At 42.2% G+C, this 26647-nt stretch overlaps 2 protein-coding genes across 4 annotated transcripts in view; one reads left to right on the top strand and one right to left on the bottom strand.

The window, feature by feature from the left end:
- Positions 1 to 1731: 1731 nt before the first annotated feature.
- The window catches only part of TRMT11 (tRNA methyltransferase 11 homolog), a 66866-nt gene continuing 41950 nt past the window's right edge, over positions 1732 to 26647 (top strand). The window contains exons 1-7 of one of the 3 annotated variants that reach the window (XM_004587224.3): positions 1732 to 1845; positions 11164 to 11229; positions 14703 to 14776; positions 17528 to 17609; positions 17702 to 17794; positions 18028 to 18162; positions 18849 to 19005. In XM_004587224.3, the coding sequence (XP_004587281.1) occupies positions 1774 to 1845; positions 11164 to 11229; positions 14703 to 14776; positions 17528 to 17609; positions 17702 to 17794; positions 18028 to 18162; positions 18849 to 19005 (679 nt within the window). In that variant the 5' untranslated portion in view covers positions 1732 to 1773. Of the gene's footprint in view, positions 1846 to 11163; positions 11230 to 14702; positions 14777 to 17013; positions 17208 to 17527; positions 17610 to 17701; positions 17795 to 18027; positions 18163 to 18848; positions 19006 to 26647 lie in introns of those variants that run through there. The other 2 variants (XM_058677797.1, XM_058677747.1) reach the window with 2 other exon arrangements.
- LOC105941944 (DNA-directed RNA polymerases I, II, and III subunit RPABC5-like) lies at positions 10274 to 10477 on the bottom strand. Its single transcript, XM_058677875.1, has one exon. The coding sequence runs from the start codon at positions 10475 to 10477 to the stop codon at positions 10274 to 10276; it is 204 nt and encodes a 67-aa protein (XP_058533858.1).

The raw sequence follows: 26647 nt of genomic DNA, 5'->3' as shown, positions 1-26647 counted from the left end.
ACTGGGAACTGCGCTTTTGCAGCCATTAAAAGGCAAGCTGCGTTTTGAGAATGTGTGATGTTTGCAAATCACTTGCTTAGAAATTTGGAGGGTTAAAAATCTGGTTCAAATGTGCTATGATCTTATTTTGTCCCTGACTCCCAAGATCTTCCCAAGGGAAGCAAAAAAATAGGGTCCCATTCAAAGATGAAAATAGCTGAGCCGCAAAGCCTGGAGCAGTGTGGATGTGGGTGTTGCATGGTCCTGTGTTTGGCATGGAGTTAAGTAAGAGTGCAAACTTTTTTTGGGCCTGGCGGCGTGGCCTAGCGGCTAAAGTCCTTGCCTTGAACGTGCCGGGGTCCCATGTGGGCGCTGGTTCTGATCCCGGCGGCTCCGCTTCCCATCCAGCTCCCTGCTTGTGGCCTGGGAAAGCAGTCGAGGACGGCCCAAATGCTTTGGGACCCTGCACCCGTGTGGGAGACCCGGAAGAGGTTCCTGGTTCCCAGCTTCGGATCGGCACGCACCGGCCCGTTGCAGCTCACTTGGGGAGTGAATCATCGGACGGAGGATCTTCCTCTCTGTCTCTCCTCCTCTCTGTATATCTGACTTTCTAATAAACTGAATAAATCTTAAAAAAAAAGTGCAAACTTTTGGATGTGTTGCAAAATTGATGCAAAATAGAGAATCAAACACTAGCCCAGAGAAGGAATCTTGGCAGGCTCTAGTCTAGGTTGCCTTCTGCAAACTCACTCACTTGCTGAGATTTGAAGAGAGCCGTCCTCTAGCTTGGCTCCATCAGGCAAGGCACCTGTAAGTATCGCATTTGTATAGCGACAGTATTAGCACCAGGGGGAAGGCTGAAGCCTCAGCCTGTTTTTCTCCACATTTAATTTTTCTATGCGTGGAACCTGCTTCATTTGTAGCATCTGGGGCTTCAGGTTGGTCCTCTGCTCCAGGACTGGAGATTACACTTAGCGGAAATCTATTCCCAAGGGGCTTAGTCACTCGTAAATCAATTCCAGCTGCTTCAGTCTGTTGCCTGAGCATTCCGACTTCTTGTGTCCTGTGTACACGGAACAGCCAGTGCAATTTCTCTTTATGAATTATGCTAATATAAAACTACCCTGGAGACTTTAGAACTACACCAAATGTCAACTGCTTTAAGAATGCTTCCCTGTGAACTTTCCAAATCCTACAGAACTTGCTCCAAGAAAACGCTATTTCCCAAACTGTCCAGAAGTCGTCTTCCCCCACTTTTCTTTCACTAACTGTACATTTTACTAGTAATACCTGGGAAGAGAAAATCCCCATTAAGAAAAATATTAGTCAGTGAGGGACAAGAGATCTTCCCTCGACTGGCTCACTCCCCAGGCTGCCACGGAAGCCTCCCACGTGTGCGAAGGGGCTGAGCCCAGTGCTGTTCCCAAACCAAGGGCAGGGTGCTGGATCGGAAGCGGGGCAGCAGGGACTCGAACCGCTGCGCACACGGGACGCCGCAGCACCCTCTCATTCGTCTACAGATCTGTCACAGGCCCGCTCTCTGTGGCTGGGACATTTCACTTTATACCTACTTCTGGCAACCAAGAGGCGAACCAGCCCTCACAGCCGGAACTGCGCCGTAGGTCCGACTTGCAACTCCCCTCCCGGAACCAGCATCTACGGGACACGGCCAGCCTCATTCTGCTTCCGTTTCCGGTCCCGCAGGCTCCGCCTTCGCGGAAACTCGGTTTCCCCGAGGTCGTTAGCGGGGGTGGGACTTCGCGCGAGGCGCGCAGGCGCACTGTGGCGGCTGAAATGGCGCTGTCCTGCAACCTGAACAAGTATCTTCTGCTGTTGGCGCAGGAGCATCTGGAGTTCCGCCTTCCTGTGAGTGCGCAGCGCGCTTTGAAGTTTCCTATCGGCCGACTGCACAGTGTGGGTTGGGGTGAGAGCGGAGGCGAGCTGCAAAGGCTTAGGGCTTGCCGCCAGGTGGTGGGCGGACCACGCGCCCTCAGTCCTTGGGCAGCCGAGGAAGACCCCGGGGACCTTGCTGCGCACGCCATGCCTTTCTCTGCACGCACACCGAGGCCGGTGATAGCAGGTGGAGGTGGGAGTCCTCCCCCTCATCTGGCCGAGCCGAAGGGCGTCCGTCCCGAACCCTCAGGGTCTTGTGCAGGTGTCGTGGTGTGCAGCGCGAGCTCGGTGGAGGTGCTCCACAGAGGAGGGAGAGGTGGGACAGCGAGTTTTAGTGCTTCTCCCAAGAGAACGTGCCGGTCACCGCTATAGCTAGGACAGTCCGAGCCTCCAGCCGTTGTCTGTTGAAGCTAAGGGCTTCCGGTTATAAAGTAAGTGCCTTGAGTAAGCGCAAGGAAGGAGACAGGGATATGTGAGTGCAGAAAAGAGAATAGTCGAATCTACCTGAGCTTGGATGCTGGCCTCTTCCAGGGCACCGAGAGAGCATGACACGTGAGCTGAAGGATGTAGTGTCAGCAGGGCCTTGGAGAGAAATCAGTGAATTAGCAGTGCACACTGTTGGTTGTTACTGACGGAGTGATAAAGGATAGAAGTGGGGACTTAGAGAAGGGGTCAGCGAAGCAAAGCATTGAACATCCTGGAGGTTGGGAGTGGAACTTACTGAGGAGGTCTGAGGAGAGAACTGACCGTATTTTTTTTTTTAATTGTTTCTAAAATACAGTGAACTTATTTCACTCATTTCACAATACTAATTTAGGAGCGCAGTCATACTTCCCCCTCTGCCTACTGCTGGCATTCCTCTCCCACCCTCCTCCTCTTTGTATCCCTTTTTTCTAATGTTTACAATGGCAGATTTAACTTCTCTTCTCAGGGGCAGGCTTAATACTCCATTAGGAAAGGTATCAACACGTGGCATATAGAAAATGAAGTAAATCAAAAAATTGAAAAATCTGCAATTCCTCAGGAATGTAGACAAAAGCTGTAACCGATAGTCAAAACCCAGCGAGTCCGTGCTGCTCGTATACGTTACAGGGGTTTGGACCCTGTGTGGTAGTTATCATGGATTAGGGAAAACCAATGCAGAATCTGATTTTTTGAAATTAATTTAAAGCAGCAAGGAGAGCCGATTTGAGAAGGAGAAGACCTGGAACTAAGAGAGTAGCTAGGGGTGTGCTGGAATTGTCTTGTTAGTTGATCGAAAGTTGACCTTGGGCAAGCAGTAAGAGAATGGACTGGAAGAGTAATGGGAGGTCAGGTCATCAGGGCTGCGACCTCCCAAAGCTCCGCTGCCCTTGTTCACCACTGGGCCTTTGACCTTCCCATGCCATGAGAACACAGCAGCACCCAGTGCTCCTCAGCCAGCAGTGGCTCCTTGGTGGGCTGTGTGCTGGGCCCCTTCTTCCTCATCACCCTGGTCAGAGTGGTGGTGGCAGTGGTCATGTATGTCCAGAAGAGGAAATGGGCGGATCAGCTTGACCACCTGCTCTCCGTGTATAGCTACGACCCAGCAGAGGAGCTAGACAAGCCTGAGCAGGAGCTCCGTTCGGATGTCGGAGACCCTAAAGTGATCCATGGCTGGATAGTGGCTACCCACACAAGCGGGCACCCGTCTGGATGTCAAGACCTGACCCGCCAACCCAGCCGTTCAGGTCCTTGGGGTCCTGTGGTTCCATCCCTCCTCCAACCAGCCTCACCGCCCCCCCCCTTCCCCAAGCCCTGCAGCTGAAACTCCACACCCACCTGCAAGCACTCAAGGGCACTTCCCGGGGTGGAAAAGGAGCTAGGAGCCAACCTGGCCTCCTGTAGGTTAATCCCCACAAGGGCTTTGGGGTGATGGGCCCAGATGTGTAGTATTCATTATATTTATATTTCTATATGTATATTAAATAAAGTGTTCTGTGGTGAGAAAAGATCATTAGGGCTGGATTGTGGGTGGATATGGTACGTCAGCGCTGAGGATGGGGACCACAGGTGTTTCCAGTGTGCTTGTGTGTTGAGTGGACGTGATGAGGCGGCAGTGGATGTGAGAGTACGCACAGAACGTGGTCATGTGGGCAGTGGATTTCTGGGAATCTTGTGCATGTGAAACTCGTAACTCAGGGTCCAGAGACCCTGAATGAACTGAGTTCAGTGTCTTTGAATTTTGAATTCTAAGGGAAAGAAAGTGGAGGCCGTGAAAAAGACAGGCAAGTGTCAGAATAACGAAGAAATCGGGAAAAGTTTTAAGAAGCAGGAATAAATAGATAATGTTGAATACATGTAGTTTTTGGTTAGAAAAGAGAAAAGTGTTTACAGATACCTTTAATTAGATGGTAATTGCTTTGTGAATTTGGCTATAGCGGTTATATAGAACATTAGTGGAGAAAGCTAGGTTACTTGGGTTTACTAGTCCCTAGAAAATAAGGCAAGGGAGACAGGCTAGATTGTTTTTTAAAGGTTTACTTTATATGTGTGAAAGGCCGAGAGAGAGAGAGAGAGAGAGAGAGAGAGAGAGAGAGAGAGAAAGACATAGATAGCACTTCCATCCACTGGCTCACTTCCCAAATGGCTGACTGGGCCAGGGTGAAGCTGGGGATTTGGAAGTCCACACATGTCTCCCAAGTGGTTGGCAGGGACACAGATACTTGTGCCATCATCTACTGCTTTCCCAGGTGTAATAGCAGGGTACTAGATCGAACCAGTGAGCCAACCCAGGGTAGATTGCAACTAGAGTGTCAGAAGGAAAAGCAAGAGATTAGGTAATAGTTTGAGAAGGATCTGAGGTCAAGGGGGGACTGCGATATGTAGACGTTAATCCTGAATATCCTTCCAGGCTAGGGAGACAGGGAGAATGGCTTTAAAGGCACATGAGGGATGTTTGTCCTTAAACAGGGTGAGAAAGAAAAAATCAGCATGAGACGGCGTGTTTGAGGGCCTGTATTGTAGGTAATGAATGAGCCCAGATTTTTTTTTTTTCAGAGATAGAGGAACAGTAAATGGAGAAATGAAAAAAAATAGAAAATTTGAAATAATTATTAAGAAAATTGCCAGGGGACAAGAAAAATTGTTGAATAGAGAGGAATATTGGTGGTACAGCCATGCTGAAAATCAGCTAAAGGGGAGATGAGGTAACTGCCATGAGGCTGGGATTTTCTTCAGCCATGCTCAGCTCATTGTTCTTAGGAGTTGTGGAGGAAGATCGGGGCATTGATTCAGCATTACATCTTTGAGTTTCGTGCAGGGAGGAGTAGTTTAGTGAGGTCTTAATGTATGGAATGTCCTGTGAGTGAAGAAACCTGAAAACCATTTCTGTGAAAAACATACAGGTGCAAAGCTAACAGAGGTATTCTTGGCGTGGGAGGTTGTAGTACTGGGCACAGTGGCTGGACAAGAATTGACAGTATAGTGCATGTTTTAGAAAGATAATCCAGAGGATCAGATAGAAAGTAGCACTTGGTGGACCCTGGAGTGGAAGTAGAGGGAGCAAGGAGGATGGGCAGATGTTGCAAGGCAGTGCAGTGAAATTGGAATGGTTAGGCTGCATCTCCAGGATAATATCCCTAATGCCTGCTCATTTTACCTGTTTCTTCCCCTTTAGTTTCTTCTTAGTAATTTATCCTGGTGCTTGTTTAGTCTTGTAAAAGCTGAGTCGTGTTATACATACTCATTGTGCCAAGGATAGAACTTTGAGCTTGGCATTTGAAGTCCACTATTGTGGGGTTCCCTGCTTTGTTCTCTCACCTTCCCCTGGCTCTCCGGATGGCACTGACTCCCCTCCATTCCTGAATGGCGTCCCCTCCTCTCTGTGCTTGGGCCTATAACTCCTGGAGCTCCCTGGCCTCTGGTTTGGGTATTCCATTCCTTGCTTTACGATCTGTTGATTTTTATACAGTCAGTATTCCTCTAGATTTCTGACATGCTTGTGGACTTTGTTGCTTGTATTTACTCTTCACATCTGTGATCTCCCATTTGTGGACTTCCCATGTGTACCTCTTACTTAGAATATACATGCCAGATGTGGCATTTTAAAATTCGTCTGAGGAGGTTCTCTGAGGCCAGGGGGAGTGTGCTTCTCTGGAAGAAGCTAGGCGCACATGGGAGCATTGGCCATCCAGTGTCAAATGAACTCATTTTCAGGCAGTAAGCCCTGTTTCTGATGGATTCATGCATCCTTCAGGGGTATGGGCCCCCAGCTGGCTGGTGGTTATCGGGCTGCCTTCCTTGTCATAGTTGACACTGTATTCCTTTTTCTCTGTAGCCTCAGTAAGCTCTAGATGGGTTATTTACCTTCATAGCTGCTTTTGGAATTGGTCAGTGTCATAGGGAGAAAGTGGAGTCATGGTGGAATTTCGGTCTTCTCCTGGATCCAGATAATTCTTGTCGTGTTTCTGTGCCTTCAAGGTAGAGGTCCAGCGTTTCTAGATTTCTTGTTTGTTCGTTTTAAGCAGGAAGCTGGCTCTTGTTCCTAACTACATAGTTTGACATTCTTCAAGGTGGATGTCCCTCAGCCATTGCTTCAGATTTTCTTACTCTTTAGGGCTTCCTTTAGTTTCCAGGCAACTTTGTTCTAAAACTGAATTAATTTCATACTTATTTGAAAGAGTTACAGGGGATGGGGAAGGAAAGGAAGGAGAAGCAGAGATGTTCCATTCACTGGATTACTCCCCAATGATGGCTGCAGCTGTTGGAGCGGGCTGTTCTGAAGCCAGGAGTGTCTGAGTCTCCCATGTTGCAGAGGCCCCAAAATTTGAGCCTTCCTTCACCGTTTTCCCAGGCCATTAGAGGCAGTTGAGTAGACATGAAGCAGCCTGTATTAAAAACTGGCGCCCATATGGGATGTTGACACTGCAAGAGTTGTCTTTATGTGCTGTGCCACAGCACCATCACCTGAAGTTATCTTTTTCTCTCTCCTGCTGGCATGCAATCTTCCTTTGGCTCTTTGAAGAGCATGTGCTATTTTCTAATTTGTATTTCAGTAGTAGGGTTAAATATTTTGCTGTTTCTACTAGGTCTTCAGCTCTCTAATGATCAGTGTGCCTTTGTGTAGCTCAGTAGAGGTCCACAATAGTAGTTGCTCTATGAATGTTGAGTTTGTTCTTGGGGAGGCACTTCAAAGGGTAAGCGCACACATTTGGGTCTGGCCAGTGTATCAGGACCACTGAGGAGGAAGGCAGTAATGATTTGTTGCCTTTATGGATTAAAACGGATTAGGCATGTTAAGTGTGACCAGTTGTATTTTTTTTTAAAATTTATTTTTATTGGGAGGTCAGATATATGGAGTGGAGGAGAGACAGAGAGGAAGATCTTTCATCCATTGATTCACTCCCCAAGCAACTGCAATGACTGAAGCTGAGCCAATCTGAAGCCAGGAGCCCAGAACCTCTTCTGGCTCTCCCATGTGAGTGCAGGGTCCCAAGGCTTTGGATCGTCCTCGACTGCTTTCCCAGGCCACAAGCAGGGAGCTGGATGGGAAGTAGAGCTGCCGGAATTAGAACCAGCACCCATATGGGATCCCAATACATGTAAGGCGAGTACCTTTAGCCACTAGGCTGGGTAGGCCCCTAGTTGTACTTTTGACAATTAATCAGGGCCAATTTCACTTGGCAGCTGCCTTCCCCTAAAAGTAAAGGTTAGAACCTTTGTTTTATTGCCAGTTCTCAAGCAGTCTCAGTGGAAGAAAAAGTGGCTAGAAGACATCCCAGATATTGCCATGTTTTCATATCCAGTGTTCAATGTTTTTCTTATTACAGAAAGATTCTCAACTGCAAAGTGTATTTGCCATTAGATGAATAAAAGTATTTTAAAAAAGATTTATTTTTATTTGAAAAGCAGAGTTATAGAGAGGGAAGTTATAGAGAAGGACACAGAGCAAGCGAGTGTGGGTATGATAGAGCAGCTCCATTTCCTGCCTCACTGCCCAGATAGCTATGATGGCCAGAGCTGGGCCAATAAGGAGCCAGGAACGTCTCCTGGGTGTCTCACATGGATGCGCCGGCCCACGGACTCAGGCCATTAGCAGGAGCTGATTGAAAGTGGAGTAGCTAGGACACACACCGACACCCATGTGGGATGCTGGTGCCGCAGGTGGATGCTTAAGCTACTATGCCATGACACCAGCCCCACCCAATGAATAAAAATCCTACATTTGCTCTTTCCCAAAGAGGTAAGTTACTTTTTTAATGTTTTCCTTTCAAATAAGAAATTTGAGTTATTTTATTTGTTTGTAAAAACATTTTTCTTTCTTTCTTTCTTTCTTCTTTTTTTTTTTTTTTTTTTTTTGTGAGAAAGGCAGAGTTACAGAGAGGGAGAGACAGAAGGTGTTATTTTGCACCCAGTGGATCACTTTCTAGCTGGATACAATGGCTGGGACTGGGCCCTACACTGAAGCTAATGGGTCCATGTCTCTTGCCTGGCTGGTACATGCCCAGGGGAACTGTTGGACAAAAGTGGGACATTAACTGATACCCACATGGGATGCTGGCACCTCAGGTGGAGGCTAACTTACTATTGCTGGTTTCTTGCAGTGTATTCTGAACAGCGAGTTTGGATGATTCAGCTAGATTTAGTCGGGTGTTGTAAATGAAATGTTAATTTCCCAATGTGCTGTACTATAGAATGAACACCAAATCCAATGAGATCATGTAACTTCAACCTCATATTTTTTTTTTTATGTGTATTAGAACTCTGCCCTTCTTGTGTGTTTTTCTAAGCTGCCAGACTGCAGAGTCAGTGTATTTGAGGCATGATCATCCTCATTCCCTTGCTAACAGTCTAGGTCCTGTCTTCCTCTCTTACCTCAGGAAGTTAGCCATGATTCCTATTTTATACATGAAGAAATTAGAGTCAGAGGAGTTAAGTTTCTCATATAAAAAACATTGTCTGAATCTGTTTGCCATTGTGGGAACTTACAAAGAATAGAGGCCTGTTCTGGCCAGCAGAGCCAGTAACGTGGATACGGCGAGGATCTGGGGTTGCGGCACCTACAAGAGACCCGTGATGGTGGAAGTCTCTCCGAAGACTTTCTCTCTCTATTGCCCTTTCACCTCTCCTTGTATACTGTTTTCCCCACACGCTCATTTGCAGAATATTGGGTACAGATGAGTCCAGTTGGACCTGGTGCTTTTAGCCCCAAGCCCATTCCCTGTAGTACTCAGCTAAACGAGTGCTAATCAACTCCTTAGCCCACAACAGAGGCCTTCTTAGGCCACAGTTTTGCAGGCTGAGAGCTAAGCTGGGGGCGCTGCACCTGCCTGGTCTTTGGTGAGGACCCTGGTGGTGGATGCCCTCATGACGGTGGCAGTGTATGGGCAGGAGATCCCGGGGTAAGACCAGGAGTCAGGCAAGAGGAGGGCAGCTCTAGCTTTTTGTCACTAAGCTGCAGTTCTTAAAGCTTTCACCGCCTCTTGATCCCACCACACTTGGGCCTAACCTTTGATGGACACCTTCAAACTGTATTAGAACCATGACAGTGACTCAGCTAGTATTTGGGAAATCAGAAAAACCTTACTCTGACACTCAAGACTCGTGATGTCATCTATTGAGATGTGTGTTATCCACACTGCAAAATAGCTGTTAGAGTTCCTTTATTGATTACTTATAGTCTGTGCTAATTCTTGCACTGACTGTATGACTAGACTGAATCCAGCCTTTTTAATATTAAGTTTTTAAGACAGTGCTTTGTTGCAGAAGCAGAACAATGGTGAGAATAGAACTAGCTGCTGCTCCATTGGTATTGATCTGGGTCACACTCTGAGCCCAGGATGCCTGTGGCCCACTGTGCTCCTGATGTCACAGTTTGCCTTCTGGCTGGGAGTGAGTGGCAGCAGCTGTTATATGTCCTGCATGCTGGAGTGAGGGTCTGCCGCTTTTATTTTTTTCCCTCTTTTTAAATTGCATAAATTTTAATTTTGATAGTTTTTACATATTTGATTAGGGTACGAAGGGCCAAGGGCTAGAGGAAAGTAGGTGAGCCCATTGTTTTCACATTTTCTTCTTTCCTGTATCTGGAGAAAGGGGAGAAAGAAGGGGAGAAGCCACACCCAGCTTCCCAACCATCCCTGGGTTCTTGATGTGGTTCATGCTCCAAGGGTTCTGCTCAAGTGGTTTTGATAGTTCGACAGTTTTCTATTGCTGCCAACCTTTCCACTCCAGTTACGATGAAATCTCTCCAGGCTCCACTGACTTAGTCCACCTTAAAGACTGTTAGGCAGACACATTTCTACAGATGTTTTATTGGGCAGCGTGTGACTCAGGGGACTCACTGGCCGTGGGGGACCAGTGTCCCCTGAACCACCACGGGGAGAGCTCCAGGCAGGACATGGATGGCCCTGACCAGAGAGGCAGCAGGGGACCAGGCCGGTGGTCACTTCTCTTGGTGCGCGTAGTTGAGCAGTTTCTTGATCAGGTCCACAAGGAACAGCAGCATGCAGCGGCAGCAGTAGCGCTTCAGGCCCAGGGCATCCAGGGCGTCCCCCTTGGCATACTCGGCTTTCAGCAGCTCCAGGTAGGGTACCCGCTTGTTGCCCAGGACCTTGCAACAGGTGTAGCAGTGCACGGGGAGGATCATGGCAGTGGCTCCATGGCTCTCTGGCTCTGAGCTCTGGAGTCTGAGCTCTACTGAGCTTCGACTCAACACGTGGACTACTGACTTGCTGCTTCTATTTAAGGGAATACTTTATTAGTGACACAAATCATAGAATTTGTAGAGTCATTCTGTGTTTATCAGTATGGTGATTGCTTTAAAGAATGTGTATGTGCTAATTCAACTGATGGCAACTCTATGCATGATGTCTTTGAAGCACCTGTTTTGTTGGTTCTCTTTCTAGTTCTGTAGGTCTCTTTAGAAAGGAGACTAAATTATCTTGTGCTTCTTGAATCTGCCGAGATGTTTCTTAGTTTAACAAACATCCCAAAATTGTTTTAAATATTACATTTTAAATAATTGTCAGATTTGTTCATTTGTAGTTTGTGAACTAGTTTTTTTCTTTTTCAAAATTGGGGCAATTCCTGATTAAGCCTTTTTAACAATGTTTCTATTGCTTCGATTTATTCAGAAATTACTCAACTGTGTTGTTACAATAGCATTCTTTTTTTTTTTTTAACTCTGAGTTAAAATTATCTGTTGAAGTTTAAATGGCTCAAGTAGCTCATCAGCCCAGTCTGTTTATTTTTAAAATCATATTACGTCTGCCTTTCTATTAGGCTGGGTTCCTTGTGTTAAAATGTGTTCCTTTTGTGATCTTTTCAATATAGGAAATAAAGTCTTTGCTTTCACTTTTTGGTGGCCACTTCTCTAGCAGTCAGGAAGCTTATGGAAAGGTAAGTTGAAGTTTTTACTAAACCCAATATGGCACACTCATAGGTAGAACCCCTTGTGTTTGAGAATAAATGGCCATCTTAGATTTGTATTTGTGTAATTACTTGTATCTCTGTCCAGAAAGAATGGAACAATGTGATTTGGAAAAATTGTGGTGCTGGAAATTTAGATTTATTCCTATTGTTCACTTATTTTCTTTAGTTTTTTTTTTATTTCGTTTTATGACACAGTTTCATAGGCTCTGGATTCCCCCAACCTTTCCAAAAAGCCCCCCTCCCCCCATGTTGGATTCGTCCATATTGTTACGGTAGTACATTTCATATCCAGTCATGATTCCTTCATTGAGGGCATGGACCATGCAGAGTCCAGCATTTTATTGTCCAGATAAATTCAACAGTTTCATTGGGAGATCTTCCCTGGTCTGAAAGTAGAGCTGGCAGAATATCATGCCCTCAATGAAAATTCACAGTACAACTTCAACAACAATTTATAACATCATGAAGTTAATTGAGATGGTATTGAATGACCAATATGTTAGAAAATGCAAGTTCTTAACCACATCCTGTGACTACTTCACTGACAACTCAATTTTAGTTTATACACAACCAGCTGCTATACACCTTAAAATGGTTGTAGGGTACTCTTCAACTGTCTCGTGTCTATTTTCATTTTTATTTTTAGCAGTTTATAGTATTGAAGTGTGATTTTTACTGAACTTGGTGAATTTTAGGATAGTCCAAACAGGCTAATAAGTCTAACAAGCCATATGTTAATGATTGAGGAGCAGAACAGTTTTAGGAGGAGGTGTGCAGAGAAGTCTTCGATACCTTAGTGAGGAGTAACTGATCTTTGTGTCCTACCTAGTAAGGTATATGGGAGTCCAAACCGACTGTTTCTTGTCTGTTCTCAACTTTCCTTATTCGTCTCTATCTGATCTAATTTTTTGGGGGGCTCCAGAGCGACCCTAATGGTCATTGCCAGAGAGGGTGGGGATCCAAAGTTGGAACTAAGTAAGGACCAGAGAAAGCTCCTCTCCGAGTCCCGAAAGAAGTTTATTGTACTTCTGTTTCTGTGGACCACTCAGGGCTCCTGGCTGTTGTTCCGATGACATTAGTTTTAATTTAAAATTATGCCATAATTTGTATATTTGTCTTTTCACTGAAAAAATGATTGTCTTCTGTTGGTGATGTATAGGAATTGAGTGTCCTTTAAGTGAAAGGCTTGGGACCAAAGTGTTTCAGATTTTGATTTTGGCGGTTTGAAAATACCTATATTTATATAATGAGGTAGCTTGGAGATTGAAGCTAAGTCTGAAACAAAATTGATTTATATTTCCCATACACCTAATGTGAACTGCTTGAAGGTAACTTTTTTTTAAAAGATTTATTTTATGTTTATTACAAAGTCAGATGTACAGAGAGGAGGAGAGATAAGAGAGGAAGTTCTGTCTGATGATTCACTCCCCAAGTGACCGCAACAGATTCACTCCCCAAGTGACCGCAACAGTCAGTGCTGTGCCGATCCGATGCCGGGAACCAGGAACCTCTTCGGGGTCTCCCGCGCGGGTGCAGGATCCCAAGGCTTTGGGCAGTCCTTGACTGCTTTCCCAGGCCACAAGCAGGGAGCTGGATGGGAAGTGGAGCTGCCGGGATTAGAACTGGCGCCCATATGGGATCCGGGGCGTTCAAGGCGAGGACTTTAGCCTCTAGGCCACGCCGCTGGGCCCTGCTTAAAGGTAACTTTACACTGTGCTTCAGGGCGCCTTTATTGCCTGTGAGCCGTGCAGAACGTCAGGGGTGGAATCGCCTGCTCACAACATAAACATCGTGTAAGCACTCCGAGATTTTAGACGTTTCAAATCCTGGAGTTTGAAGTTAGGGATGCTCATGTTTAGCTTTGAATTTAGAGTCAAATTTAGAATTTAGTTGGATTTCAGATTTATATCATGAATCTTTTTTATTTAATTTTAAGACTTATTTTACTTTTATTTGGAAAGTAGAATTACAGACAGAAGAGAGAGAGAGCAAGAGAGCAATAGCGAATGGGAGAGAGATCTTCCATCTGCTGGTTCACTCTCCAAGTGGCTGCATTGGCCAGAGATGGGCTGGTTGAAAGCTAGAAGCCAGGAACTTCTTGCAGGTCTCCCAAGTCTTTGGGTTCAGGGGTTCAAGGACTTGACCTATCCTCTTCTCTTCCAGGTCATAAGCATGGAGCTTAAGCATAGGAAATGGAGCAGCCAAGCATTGAACCAGCACCCATAAGGGATGCTGGGACTGCAGGCAGAGGCTTAGCCTACCACACCATGGTGCTGGCCTCCATGAGTCTTTTAAACTTTGGCTTTGTGTGTGGTGTAAAATTGTGAGCTTTATGTGTACATTTTATCAGTATGCAAGAGAAGTTTAGACAATAGAAAATATCATTCAAAAACTTTTTTGACAAGTTATAACTTAGGGATTCCGCCTTCTAGTGTTTTTGTGAGGTACTTTTTCCACTTGTGGTTACAAGGCTTCATCACTAACATGGTTGTACGATATTGTTTGCTGCTTTTTTGTTTTTCTTAAGGTTGCTTTTTTGTTTTTCTTAAGGAAAATAATATTAAGATGCCAATCTTTTTCTGTGTTTGAATTCTTTGGATTTTTTCTTAAGGTATTATGGATAATGTGAGGAGGAAGACCAGGTAAAATAGTGATGTCCAGGGAAAGATAAGAGAATTTAGGATGAAAGTTTGCTGGTGTTGGACTCTTATTCCTGAGTGACTTTCACTTGTGGAGGAGAAGAGAAAAGCAGGAAGATGGTGCTGCTAGTTGGCTGAGAGTCGTGGACTGCACTCGGGTTAGGTTTAGGTTGTGTTGAGTTCCGGCAAAGGATTCATCAGCGCCTGTAATGTTGTGTTTGATAGGGGTTTGGGAAAACTCCCGTGAAGATTTTTTTCCTTAGACTGTGTGATAAAAATAATAAATTAGGTCAATGATAATTAGTAATGTCCCCTCTGACTTTCCATTAGAGTAATTTCAAAGCTGCCCTCCCCGGCCCCTCAGGTGGCTGCAGCTACCAGAAGAAGAGAGATCATTTAGTAACTAAGGAATATGGACATTACTTGGAAGTAAACAAAAATAACAATAATTGTCTTAAAAGGAATGATTAGCAATAATACGAAGTTTTGAGATTATACTTCGTATAATGTCACACTACACAAAGGGAAAATGCAAAATTAACCTTAAAATTGAATGAGCTTGGATTTTATTTACTGGTAGTTGTCGTTTGTGAGGGTCACTTATAAAAATGATCTGATACTGTACTCTATTATCCTAACATGTTACCTATAAAACTTAACTAATGAAGTGTTTTTTGTCTTGTTTATATTCATATCAAGTATCCTTACATGAAGGTAGCAAGTAAGAATTTCTTCATATTAACTAATTGAAGTTTAGAGGCAATGTAACTACTCAGAAATGTTGGGTATTGTTTCTTTCAGTCTCCATTTTGGATCCTTAACATTCCCTCTGAGGATATTGCAAGAAACTTAATGAAACGGACAGTGTGTGCCAAGTAAGAGAAACTTTTCCATGCTCTCCTGCATGCGTGTACACCTCACATTTCCTGGGTACCTTGTCTTACTGTTGTTTTGGTACTGGAAGAAAGAAGGAGCCTTCGTGGAGGAAGCGCTGATAATAGCTTGTAGTTCTGGGGTTTTCCACTGGAGGACAGTGAAAGAACAGAGGAGAAAATACCTGCTGAACCAGAGTGAGAGTCTGAGGGAGAAATGTAAAAACTTTTGATTTGTTTTTAAATAGTTCTGTGTTAAGCAGAGCTATAGTTTAAGATTTACATAGGATTGATGATGTCACACTTAATTATAACCAAGACATTGAAAGTCTAAATCTGTGCCTTATGTAATAGTTGAATAAACGGATTGGTAAAATATAAAGTGACAAAATGTGGGAACTGCCATGAAATAACATTTTTTTTTATTAGAGAAAGGAATTCTGACGATGATATCTTTGTTATAAATTAATGTAATCACATTTTCGTTGTTTATTCTGATAATTTGTAGATTTTGTCATTGACATTTTTTTCCTTTCCTTTGAAAATTGAGCATATTTTCTCTAGCATCTTAAATATGAAACAGCTTAGGTTGTCTTTTAGTCGCCTTTTTTCTCCCAGCATTTTGTTAGGTTGCTAAAAGCATTTTTTAAAAAACTTAGAAATCACATTTAATTGCAATTTGAAGCTTTTATTGACATGGCTAGCAATGCTCAATGGCATGCTGTGTAATTGTTGTATTATAGAATTGGCCATGCATGGCCTCATAGTTGTTTTACATCATTTTACTGAGCAGTCATCCCAATGCTAAATCTAGTCTAAACTGAAACTTGCTAGTGAGCTTTGTTTATTAAATTAAAATAGCTGGAAAATAGAAATATAATTTAAAGAACACAGTTTGAATAATTATTAGTTTAGCTTAGCCTACGGACATTTGTGATGTCTGAATCTGAAAATTATATCATTTCTGGTTTAAAATAGCTACTTAAGCCTAGGTGTTTGGCCTAGTATATAAGACTGATATATCATTGTGGTTGGAATACTAATGCTTCATGTTGGAGAGGTTGGCTTTGACTTGTGGCTTTAGCTCCTGCCTGTGATTTCCTGCTTATGCAGACCATGGAGGCATTGGGTGTTGGCTCAAGGGTTGATTTTCTGCCCCTGGTGTATGAGCCATGAGTTCATGGCTCCTGGCCTCAGCCACCTGACTATTGGTAGTATTTGAGGGTTAAACCATTAGAAGGGGATCTTTCTCTCTCTTTCTGCCTCTCAAATAACTAAAATAATTTAAACAATAAAATAGCTGTTTGAACACTAAGAGTTTGTACATTATTATTCTGATACATATCTGATTAATAGTAAAATTAATCCTAATAGTTAACTTTTGTCAGTTGCCTTTTCCTTGAGTATTTTGTGTAGCTGAGGTGGTGACTAAGAGTAGTATTGTAACTGACTTCTGCCTGTGAATTTAATAGAAAGCAAGGAGGCATTTATTTTTTCAAAAATAATATTTGCAATCTTACTATAATAAAATGAAAATAAACTTGATAAGCTCAGATTCAAAAATAACTTAAATTCAAAATTTCCTGCGGAAGAATAGGGAATGGCAGTAAGTTTTTAGAAAATGATTTTTTTAAAATGATTTATTTATTTTTATCGGAAAGGCAAATTCACAGAAAAAAGGAGAAACAAGGAGAAAGGCCTTTTGCCCTCTGGTTTACTCCCCCAGTGGCCGCCATGGCCAGAGCTGAGCCAGTCCGAAGTCAGGAGCCAGGAGCTTCTTCCAGTTCTTTCACATGGGCGCAGGGTCCCAAGGCTTTGGCCCATTCTCTGCTGCTTTCCCAGGCCACAGGAAGGAAGCTGGATGGGAAATGGAGCATCTGGGATATGAACTGGTGCCCATATTGGATCCCAGCAGTTGCAAAGTTAGGATTTAGCCACTAAGCTATCGTGCCAGGCCCAGCAGTAAATTTTAACAAACTTGTTTTTAGCATGAAGTATTTGGCCGTACCACAAAAAGAAGGAAGAATAGAGCAGACTCTTGTGTATTATCTTGTTAGTTCTCAACATTTTGAAGAAGTTACTAAATGTTACCACTTAATAGGTAAATGTTAACAGGAACATTTTGTGCGGTTCTTTTTCACTGTTGTTATGGAGAGGACACTGGGGAAATTTGAGTTTTCTGCAGCTTTTTGCCTGTTTCACTAATACATGCAGTTTTATTACATCATTTGTTTTTGTATAAAAATGTCATGGGTGTACCGAAGTTTAGCCTGGAGTTAAGATGCCTGCGTCATAGATCGGAGTGCCTCTGTTTGAATCCAGCCTGCTCCTGATATAGACCTTGGGCAGCAACAGTGACCACTCACAGAACTGGGCTCTTGCCACTCACTTGGAAGGCCTGCACTCCTGGCTGCTGCGTCTGGCCCCGGTCAACGTGAGCATCTGGGGAGTGATCAATGGATGGAAGCTCTGTCTCTCAGATACATGAAGTGAAAACTATAAATAGAATCATGAAGGCTCGGGAAAATTCGAATTGAATTTTCCTCCTTTCTTATAAAGTTCAAATTCTCTCTCTGTGTGCTTGTGTTAGACTTCAGGTATATATACACACACCTATTTGTCAGTTTTGCTTAGAAATGCGCATAGTCAGTGCTTCTAGTGGGGCAGACATAAAGAACTGGTAAGATGGCTGTTACATATTACTGCATGAACTAAGTTTGTTACTGAGGTTAGTACCAATCATTTATTTCCTAGGTCTATATTTGAACTTTGGGGTCATGGAAAATCTCCCGAGGAGCTGTACAGTTCTCTTAAAAATTACCCAGTGGAGAAGATGGTGCGTAGTGAAACATGGTTTTATGTAGGCATATGTGCATATTCTGTAGGAAAACAACTAAACTTAGAAAAATTTATTTGTTTTTATTTTAGATTCCATTTCTACATTCAGACTCTACTTATAAAATAAAGATTCACACATTTAATAAAACATTGACACAAGAAGAAAAAGTCAAGCGAATAGATGTAAGTGAATTTAGCAAAATAACCCTTCTTCCCACCCTTTAGGATTAATAAAGTGTAGCCATTGATGATATGTAGCACAGCATGCTAAGTACTTTCTTTGTGCGTATTGTGCCGAGTGCTTTTCATGTTTTACGTTATTTAACACAGATACCAGACTTCCAAATAGATGTTATTAGATCAGCTGGTTTTTCTTGTGAATTTCTATGGGACATTTGCATTATTCTTTTTTTAAGGCACTTGAATTTCTGCCATTTGAAGGAAAAGTGGATTTGAAGAAGCCACAGCATGTATTCTCTATTTTGGAGGATTATGGCTTGGATCCAAACTGTATCCCTGAGGCTCCCCAGAATATTTATTTTGGTAGATGGGTAAGCAAGTATGCTTTGTACCTATCTCAGTTTGTTTCCTTTAAAAGCTAAGAGTTTGACCTTTGTGTTTGATTCTTTGTATTTAGAATTTTAAAGCAGGTGAAATGTCAGAGCTACTATGTGGACTATAATTGGTGGTCCTCTCCTCTCCTCTCCTCCCATCCCCAACAGGGACTCCGATGAAGTGCAAGAGACTGGTTAAATGTCAGGACTTGGGGAGGAAGGCACGTTAAAACAAGACTTGCCAGAAAACCTGGGTTTTTTGTTTGTCTGTTTTAATAAATTGGGAGGAAGGCAGAGTGCTGTGATGTTCTGAAATTCCATTCTAGGACTTCCCTTTTACAAAGAAATGAAATCACTGTAGAGCACTTCTGCCCACTGCCTGGAGGCCGACAGTGAGTATGTTGAGGCCGAGGCTTACTTAACAGGCTACTGTTAGGGGCAGAAAAAGGTGATAATTACATTCAAGTTCAATTTACTTTTTGTCTGAAAAGACACAGTAAGTGGGGAAGACATTAAACAGGAGTATCTGTCCATAACTACTTTGATTACATTATTTTTATAGATCAAGTTTAGAACAATATGAAGAGAAGTTCTTATCAGCAAGACACTGTGGTTTGATTGTGAATGATTGTCTGAAGTTTGTTCTGTATGGTTGTACTAATTAAAAAAAAAATCTGATCCAGATTGCAGATGGACAGAGAGAGCTTATTGAATCATACAGTGTCAAAAAGAGACATTTTATTGGAAATACAAGCATGGATGCTGGGTTATCATTCATCATGGCCAACCATGGAAAAGTGAAAGAAAATGATATTGTCTTTGATCCATTTGTTGGAACAGGTATTTTCATTTTACCTATGAACTACTGTAGATAGGTTATTTATGCTAATAAAAGCCATGCTAATGTGTCTGCTAAAAGATTTCATGGACAGAATAATGTTGTAATTGTCATTGGATAATGGCTAAAGAGAGAACCACATCTTTATGGAATAGCCAGTATGTTGTTGTTCTGTCACTTCAAAACTGTGGTGACATAATTTTGTGTGTTTCATTCCAAACAAACCAGTAAAGGGAAACATCTAATATTTTTTACAGCAGAAAATCTTGCAATACCGTGCATTCTACAAATGTGGTAAAGCTATCCAATTTACTTAAATAGGAAAATTCTTGGCGGGAAGGAATAGCTGAAAGACAACGTAACAAAGATCCTCTTCTTAAACTGAAAAATATAAATTTAGATGGGGTAAAAACTGTGTCTTTGATTTGGTTTGTGGATCTTTGTAAGTAAATGTGAAAATAGGAGAAGTGACCATCATTGGGTTAGAATCTGGTTGCTGGGGCCATGATGACCTGGTTGTGTATCTCCTTAATTGGAAAGGCCTCAACCAGCTTGTTGCCAGTTGAAAACATCAGGTTTGCTTTTGATTCTGGGAAGACGTTTTCCTGCTCTGCTGCACTTTTCTTCATCTTACCTATTCCCAGACAGTACTCATGGTTAGGTTTGTCTTGGCTCAACCCATTGTGGTTCTGTGATCTGTGCTAGTAGAAAGCCAAGGTTTATTGAATAGTTACTTTGGCGAGAACCGTGCTATGTACTGTAATTCTGCTGTCTAATATTTTACAACTGAAATGGAAACTTAAAAAAATTCTCTCACAGAGGTTGCACAGACAGCTTAAGTGATTCTTGTGTGAACTTTTGCAGGGTGCAAGGGTGAGATGGTTCTGACTCAGTCCAGCTCAAGAGCTCATACTCTTAAGTTCTGCATTAGGATCTGCCAGCTAACTTTATGCCATAAACTAGCTTGAGGAGTGTAACTCCTTAGGATCAGGAAGAAGTAGTATCAAGGGTCAAAAGATTTCTCACTGATGGAATGACTTGTTTTCTGTTTATTGCTGTTAACTCACCAGCCAGTCTTCATGATCCCCATTTGTGGTTTATTGATGTCTTCTACTGGTAATCTGTAGATTGTACATTCCTGGGCGGAGTGCTGCATCAGTAATTTTGTGTATGTCTTAGGGTGGAATATCACAAAGTGACTCTTTACCCCCACTGGAAATATTTTGATCAGCCAATCTGGGTTGTGTTGGATTTTCCACTCTATGATTACTTTTTATTCCTTATTGTTATTGAGCATATGTGAAGAGACACATTATGACCCTGTAAACACTCTTCTTTATCTAAATACCTCCATCACTTCCATTAGGTTAGTTCTTAGACATTTGCACATGCTCAGTTATTTCTAGCTAGATTCTTGGATTTGTTGACATTACTTGTTTCTTCAGATCAGAAAGCTGACTATTCATGATCTGTTTCTCCTGTCTGGTTACCCAGGTGAATAGTTCCTCAAACTCTTATTACAAGGGTTGTAAATACATGTACAAATATTCCTACATTTGGTGCGTAAACATATTTTTGCATATCTTAGAGATTGTGGGTTTGCATGTAACAGTATAAGTTTTGATGTTTCCTTAGAGTTTTTTTTTTTTTTTGCTTGTCCCTATTCCATATTTATGTGCACTTTATTGCACAGTGAGAAATTTGGGCTCCTATCACTATCAACACATTTACTCAACCTGTATTTTTCTCAGTTGAAGCATACTGTTTTCATTTTTTTCTTCAGTTTATCCCATAGGTGTATGTAATGTAATTTATTTGAAGTTTTGGATTTGAACATTGGTACTTTCTGATACTTTGTAGTGAATAACCTCTGTAATATTGTTGAGATAGAGCTAGAGTAAATTCCTAGAAGTAGCATTGCTGGGTAGAAGAGTGCACATCTGGCTTTGTAAGACACTGCCAGATTCTTCTCCGTTATGCTGTTATGTATTTCGGATAACAATATACGTGGGTCCCTGTTATCTAAAGATTGCACCAGTAGACTATATGGTTTAGCTTTTGGATTTTAAACATACCTCTTTGAATTTATGCCTCAGTTTTATTTTGTTACAAAACAGTCAAGTAACTTTGTGCTTTAAGGGAAATTTTTATACTCTTTTGAATTTTCTTTCATGTCTTTTGCCTGGTTTTCTAAAGGATTCTTAGTGCTCTGTCTTAAAAAAATTATTTTATTTACACAAAAGGCAGAATGATAGAGACAGGAAGAGATGTACTAGTTCACCCTCCAAATAGCCACAACAGTCAGGATTAAATTAGGCGGAAGCCAGGAGCTGGTAGCAAGGAGCTGCATGGTTAGAGTGCCCCACTGTCACTGCTTTCCCATGCACTTTAGGAAGAAGCTGGGTAGGAAGCCGAGCAGCCTGAACTCTGATCTGATCTAGAATGCATGCATTGCAAGTCGAGGCTAACATGCTGTGCTGCGATGCAGACTCCACCCTGTTCCTTTGCTAAAGATTCGTCCCCTCTCTCTGTGCTATGTGTTATAAGAATTTTTCTCTTTACTTGATATTTATCTTTTGATTTACAAAAGCAAAAAAGCAATTACCTTTTTTGCCATTTAAAAATTTTGCTTGGCCTGGCACGATGGCTCAGTGGCTAAATGCTCTCTCATGTTGCATGCACCGGCATCCTGTATGGGTGCTGGTTTGTGTCCCAGCTGCTCCACTTCCCATCCAGCTCCCTGCTTGTGTCCTGGAAAAGCAGTAGAGGACAATCCAAAGTCTTGGGTCCCTGCACTCATGTGGGAGACCCAAAAGAGGCACCTGGCTTCAGATCGACTCAGCTCCAGCTATTGTGGCCACTTGGGGAGTGAACCAGTGGATGGAAGATCTTTCTGTATCTCCATCTCTGTAAATCTGATTTGCCTTTCCAATAAAAATAAAATAAATGAATAAATAAATCAAGGTTTCCTTATGCCCAATTTAGAGGAATTCATTTGTATTCTCTTCTGGTTGTAGGTTTGTTCTGTATCTGTTGTGTGTAGTCCATGTGCAGTTTATTCACCTGTATGATGTGTCAATCTTTTCTGCAAATGTCATACCTTTATTATTCCTTAGCTTTGATCTTGAATTTTAACAGCTTTCTGTGATAAGAGAGCTTTTTGAGATATATACGTTAATATAAGACAGTGATTTATTAACTAATATATTAACTAATATAAAACAGGGGAGCCAGCATGGTTACACAGCAGGTGACACATAGGATGTCCTGTGGCACCAGCATTCTATGTGGACGCTAGTTTGTGTCCTGGCTGCTCCACTTCAGATCTAACTCTTTGCTATGGTATGGGGAAACGGTGGAGGATGGCTCAAGTCTTTTGGACCCTGCACCCATGTGGAAGATTCAGATGTTGTTTCTGGCTCCCAGCTTTGGGTCGGCTCAGCAGTGCTCTGGCTGATGTGGATATCTGGGGGGTGAACCAGTGGGTGAAAGACTTTCTCTTTGTTCAAAATCTTCCTTTCAAATAAAAATAAATATTCAAAAAATATACAAAACACATAGACCAATGCATAAGTAGAGCTTTCAGTCTAGGTAGTTTCTTTCCCTTGATAAGACTGGATATGTTATGAAATGTTGACTTCAGAGCAGTGCAGGGGCACTGACCATCTTGGGCTTGATAAGGACATCCTGTTTGCCTTACTGCAGTTCCTTACAGTAGATCATTTCTTATAGCACAATTAATGGATAATTAGAAGATCTTTTCAAAATTTATGTAAAAAAGTACATTTGTATAATGTGATGCATAGCTTTAAGATATCCATCCAGCTGTAATACTTTTTTGAAATTGTTCATAGGCAGTAATTGTGGATAGATACAGTTAGTTCTTAAGAACAGTTTGCCTTTTGCCTCATGGTTGGGTGATCCCTTTTGAAGCATTGAAAAAAGAGGCCGCCTGTGCCCTCCATGGCTGTAGGTTTTCACAAAGGGTTTAATGATGTGTTTTCTTTCACTGTCCTTTTTAGTATTATTAATTTATCTTTTTAAAATTTAAGCCTGAGACTGGGGTTATGGCATGGCTGGCAAGGCCTCTGCCAGAGACTCTGGAATCCTGTAATTCCTTCAGTTCTAGTCCTGGTGATTCCACTTTCAATCCAGTTTCCTGCTAATGGCCTGAGAGGAGCCCTGGAGGATGGTCCAAGTACTGGGACCCCTGCTGCCCCTGTCGAAGCTCAGAAAGAAGCTTGGAGCTCCTGCCCTTGAGGCCATTTGGGTGGTGAACCAGAGGGATGAAGATCTCTCTCTCTCCTCTCTGTCTCTCTGTCTCTCTGTAATACTTTGAAATAAATAGATAGAATTTAAAAGTGTAAGCCTTTGACTGCAATGCAAATGAAAGGTGCAGAAAAGGGAGATGGGAGGGAGACCAGGGAAGGAAATGAGGGAGAAAGTGAGTATCACTTTATTCTCAGACTATACAAACTGTGTTGAATCAGTTAGCAACTATAAAATTCAAGCATAACTAATTTCTTTTCCATTTTAATGATGCAAAATTGGAAATGTGTGTTGTTTTCAAGGTGCGGTCACCCTGGGATTCCTGTGAGTTATGATTTTCTCAAGTACGTAGAATAGGGTAGAAAAACCTCTGGGAACCTGTGAATTTCCTCCTGCCTAAATAATTACCTTTCCTTTTTTTATTTTGAAATTTGCTACTGTTGTTGGTAATGACATTGGGAGCTGCCGAAACTCGATCTCCTTTGTGTTTTAGGAAACATGCCAATTCTCATTTTATTTAGACTTTCTGAAGGTTTCATTGTAATTTGTCCAAAAGGGCAATACATACTGTTGGATCAGCTCTCTGTAAGCAGGAAAGGCTGCTGTTCTGGTATGTTTATGCATTAATCCAGTGAACTCCTGGCATGGTGCAGCCCTGTGTCTGAAAAACAGAATGTGTGAGTGTTGTACAGCTGGGGGTGCCTGAGTATAAAGCTTTGCTGGTATAATGTGTTTACTTCCCACTTGTTGTTTTATTTCTGTATTTGGTAAGTTAATGTTTGTTTACTTCTTTTGGTTCCAAACTCAAAGGAAGAGCTCCAAAAGCACAAGGTTTAAATCTGTATCAGTTACTCTGTGGCTTTGGGTATGATAACTTGCTTGCATCTCAATTTCGTCATTGGCGGAATGGTCCTAGTAAGCACCTTGTGAGGATTAGGTGAGGTGATAATATGCTTTCTAGGAAGCTCCTGGGACATAGTGTCCAGTGAACTGTCATGAGCGTCATTATTAATTCTGTGTTATTACTTTGTCAAGAAATTTGAGGCCTTTCTGGTGAAAGATGAGAGATTCTACTAATATTATATGGTGGTGAAGAGTGTGGGCATGAACTCAGTTTCTGGTCTTGTCTTTGTCTTAATTTCCAAGTTATTCAGAATTTGCAACGGTGGGTCAAATTATGACAATAGGCAATGAAATTGTGGCTAAAGTTACAGTCATTAGTTCCTGTTTAGTGTAAATAATTAGCACACATATGGGTAGATTGTTATAGATAGCACAGAGCTTGGCAGACATGGCTCTCGTTCTTTTTCATCCTTGTTTTCAATTGAGTCAGCTGCTCCAAAAATGAGAAGCCATGAGGTGACAGTGGGCTTCTGTCCTCAACTATCGGAGGGTACCCCATCGGTGAGAAGGGGTATCGATACCTCTGGAATTTTGTCATTGCACAAAGATTGATGCAGAAGCCTGCTGTTGGGAAACTGATCATTTTAGTTCTGGGAGGAGTCGGCAGGGTAGAAAGAGAAAGTAGTTCTCTGTGTTTGCATGGTATTTTCTGTTTCCTGTTGTTGCCACACCTCTTCATAATTCTCATTTTCTTGAGTCTCATATTTTTACTATGACTTCTATTTTTAGGGCTTCTGTGTTTACTCACATGGGTGGTATAAGTTATTGAGATAGAATTTTTTTAAGAACAGGATAACATACATATAGCATTTATTCCTAATTTTTTTCTCAGTAAAACCGTTTCCATTTGCAAAGCCTTCCTACCTGTCTGAAGGTGAAGCTTTAGTTTTCATGCTGTAGGATAAAGTATTTTCCTTTATATGATGCTACCCCAATCTTAAAGTGGGTAATATTTAAGTGATGAGAGATTGAGTCGGTTTCTAGATCACGTAATGTGCTATTATGTGCTTCTTCAACACTTCACCCTCTGGCTTAGCATCCTTCTCCCACCAAATAACATTCCTCAACAACGGTACCTGAGATATAACTAAGTTAAAAAATGCTTCCATCTAACCTAAAGAGTAGTTTTGTGATACATAGCGATTACCCAACGACCAGTTCACAGCAGCTAATTTATTATAATTTTACCTTAAATAATTGAAAGCATAGAAGACACGGAGTTATGCAGTCTAACAGATTATTCATCTCCTTTCAGCAGTGTACTGTAAATTGGGTCCTCTCAAAACTCACTCTATCCCAGTGGATCAGGTTCTGTTTAAGGAAGCACAGGAAAGCTTTTCTGTTCCCTTTGACAACTAGCTCTTCTAGGTGAGTATCTGCCTCAGCCGGCAGAATTGAAGCAATTCCTTGTGATTTGGGTGAAGTGATTTTCTGAGTATTCCATGTCCTCACATGCACTGCTCTCCCCTAAGCCTGGGCTGTTTGGAGAGTCATGGGGTTTCTTTTACTGCAACTCTCCTGTAAGTGCTTTTATAGTCAGTTTAGGAGAACCAAGGATTTGGTTTCTGCTGTACTTTGAGGCCTCCAGTTCTGTTCCTTACAAGCTCCTTATACAAATTAGTCGTTTTCATGAAAAAAATTTTTTTAAAGATTTATTCTTATCAGAAAGTTAGATATTCCGAGAGGAGGAGGGACAGAGAGGAAGAGTTTCTGTCTGTTGATTCACTCCCCAAGAGTCTGCAATGGCTGGAGCTGAGCCAATCTGAAGCTAGGAGCCCAGAGCCTCTTCTGGGTCTCTCACGCAGGTGTAGAGTCCCAAAGCTTTGGGTGGTCCTCAGCTGCTTTTCCAGGCTACAAGCAGAGAGCTGGATGGGAAGTGGGGCTGCTGGGATTAGAACCATCACCCATATGGGATCCCAATGCGTGCGAGGTAAGGACTTTAGCCACTAGGCTACTGCGCCAGGCCTTCGTGAAAAAAATGTTTTTAAGTATCTCACCAGACTGTGTTTTGTGGACTTGTGGGAAGAACACCTTTCATTTATAGTCTTGAGCCTCGGTTGGCATTGCCCATCTCAATTCCACATGTTAAATTTCAGAAGAATATAAGGGAGAAAGCCCTAGTTCTTTTTGCCTCTTTCAGCTGTGTGTATGCTCTGTGGTCCAAATACAGCTTTCTGAGGTCAGCTTGACCGATGCTAGACCTTTCGACTGTGTAGCTGTTTAGGCAAGCCCCAGGCAAGTATTTTATTTTGAATATTTTGAAACAGTGACATTTAATGAAAAGTACAAATATTAAAAATTTGTGTAACATTATGAAGTTTTTTTCTTAAAAGTTTCAAATTAGAGTTTCATTACGTTCATGATTCTTAGGAATTTCCCTCATTTGTGAACTGATTCTGTCATATTCCTTATTTTAGTCAAATTTTATTGGTGCATTTGTTCTTACATTGATTTCACACTAATTATATAGGA

The sequence above is a fragment of the Ochotona princeps genome, chromosome 1, assembly GCF_030435755.1.
Source record: "Ochotona princeps isolate mOchPri1 chromosome 1, mOchPri1.hap1, whole genome shotgun sequence".
Classification (NCBI taxonomy): domain Eukaryota; kingdom Metazoa; phylum Chordata; class Mammalia; order Lagomorpha; family Ochotonidae; genus Ochotona; species Ochotona princeps.
This window is presented reverse-complemented; position numbering and strand designations above follow the sequence as displayed.

Bases quoted from the DNA above. Each gene is read 5' to 3' on its own strand.
- LOC105941944 (XM_058677875.1), bottom strand. From the start codon at position 10,477: ATGATCCTCCCCGTGCACTGCTACACCTGTTGCAAGGTCCTGGGCAAC.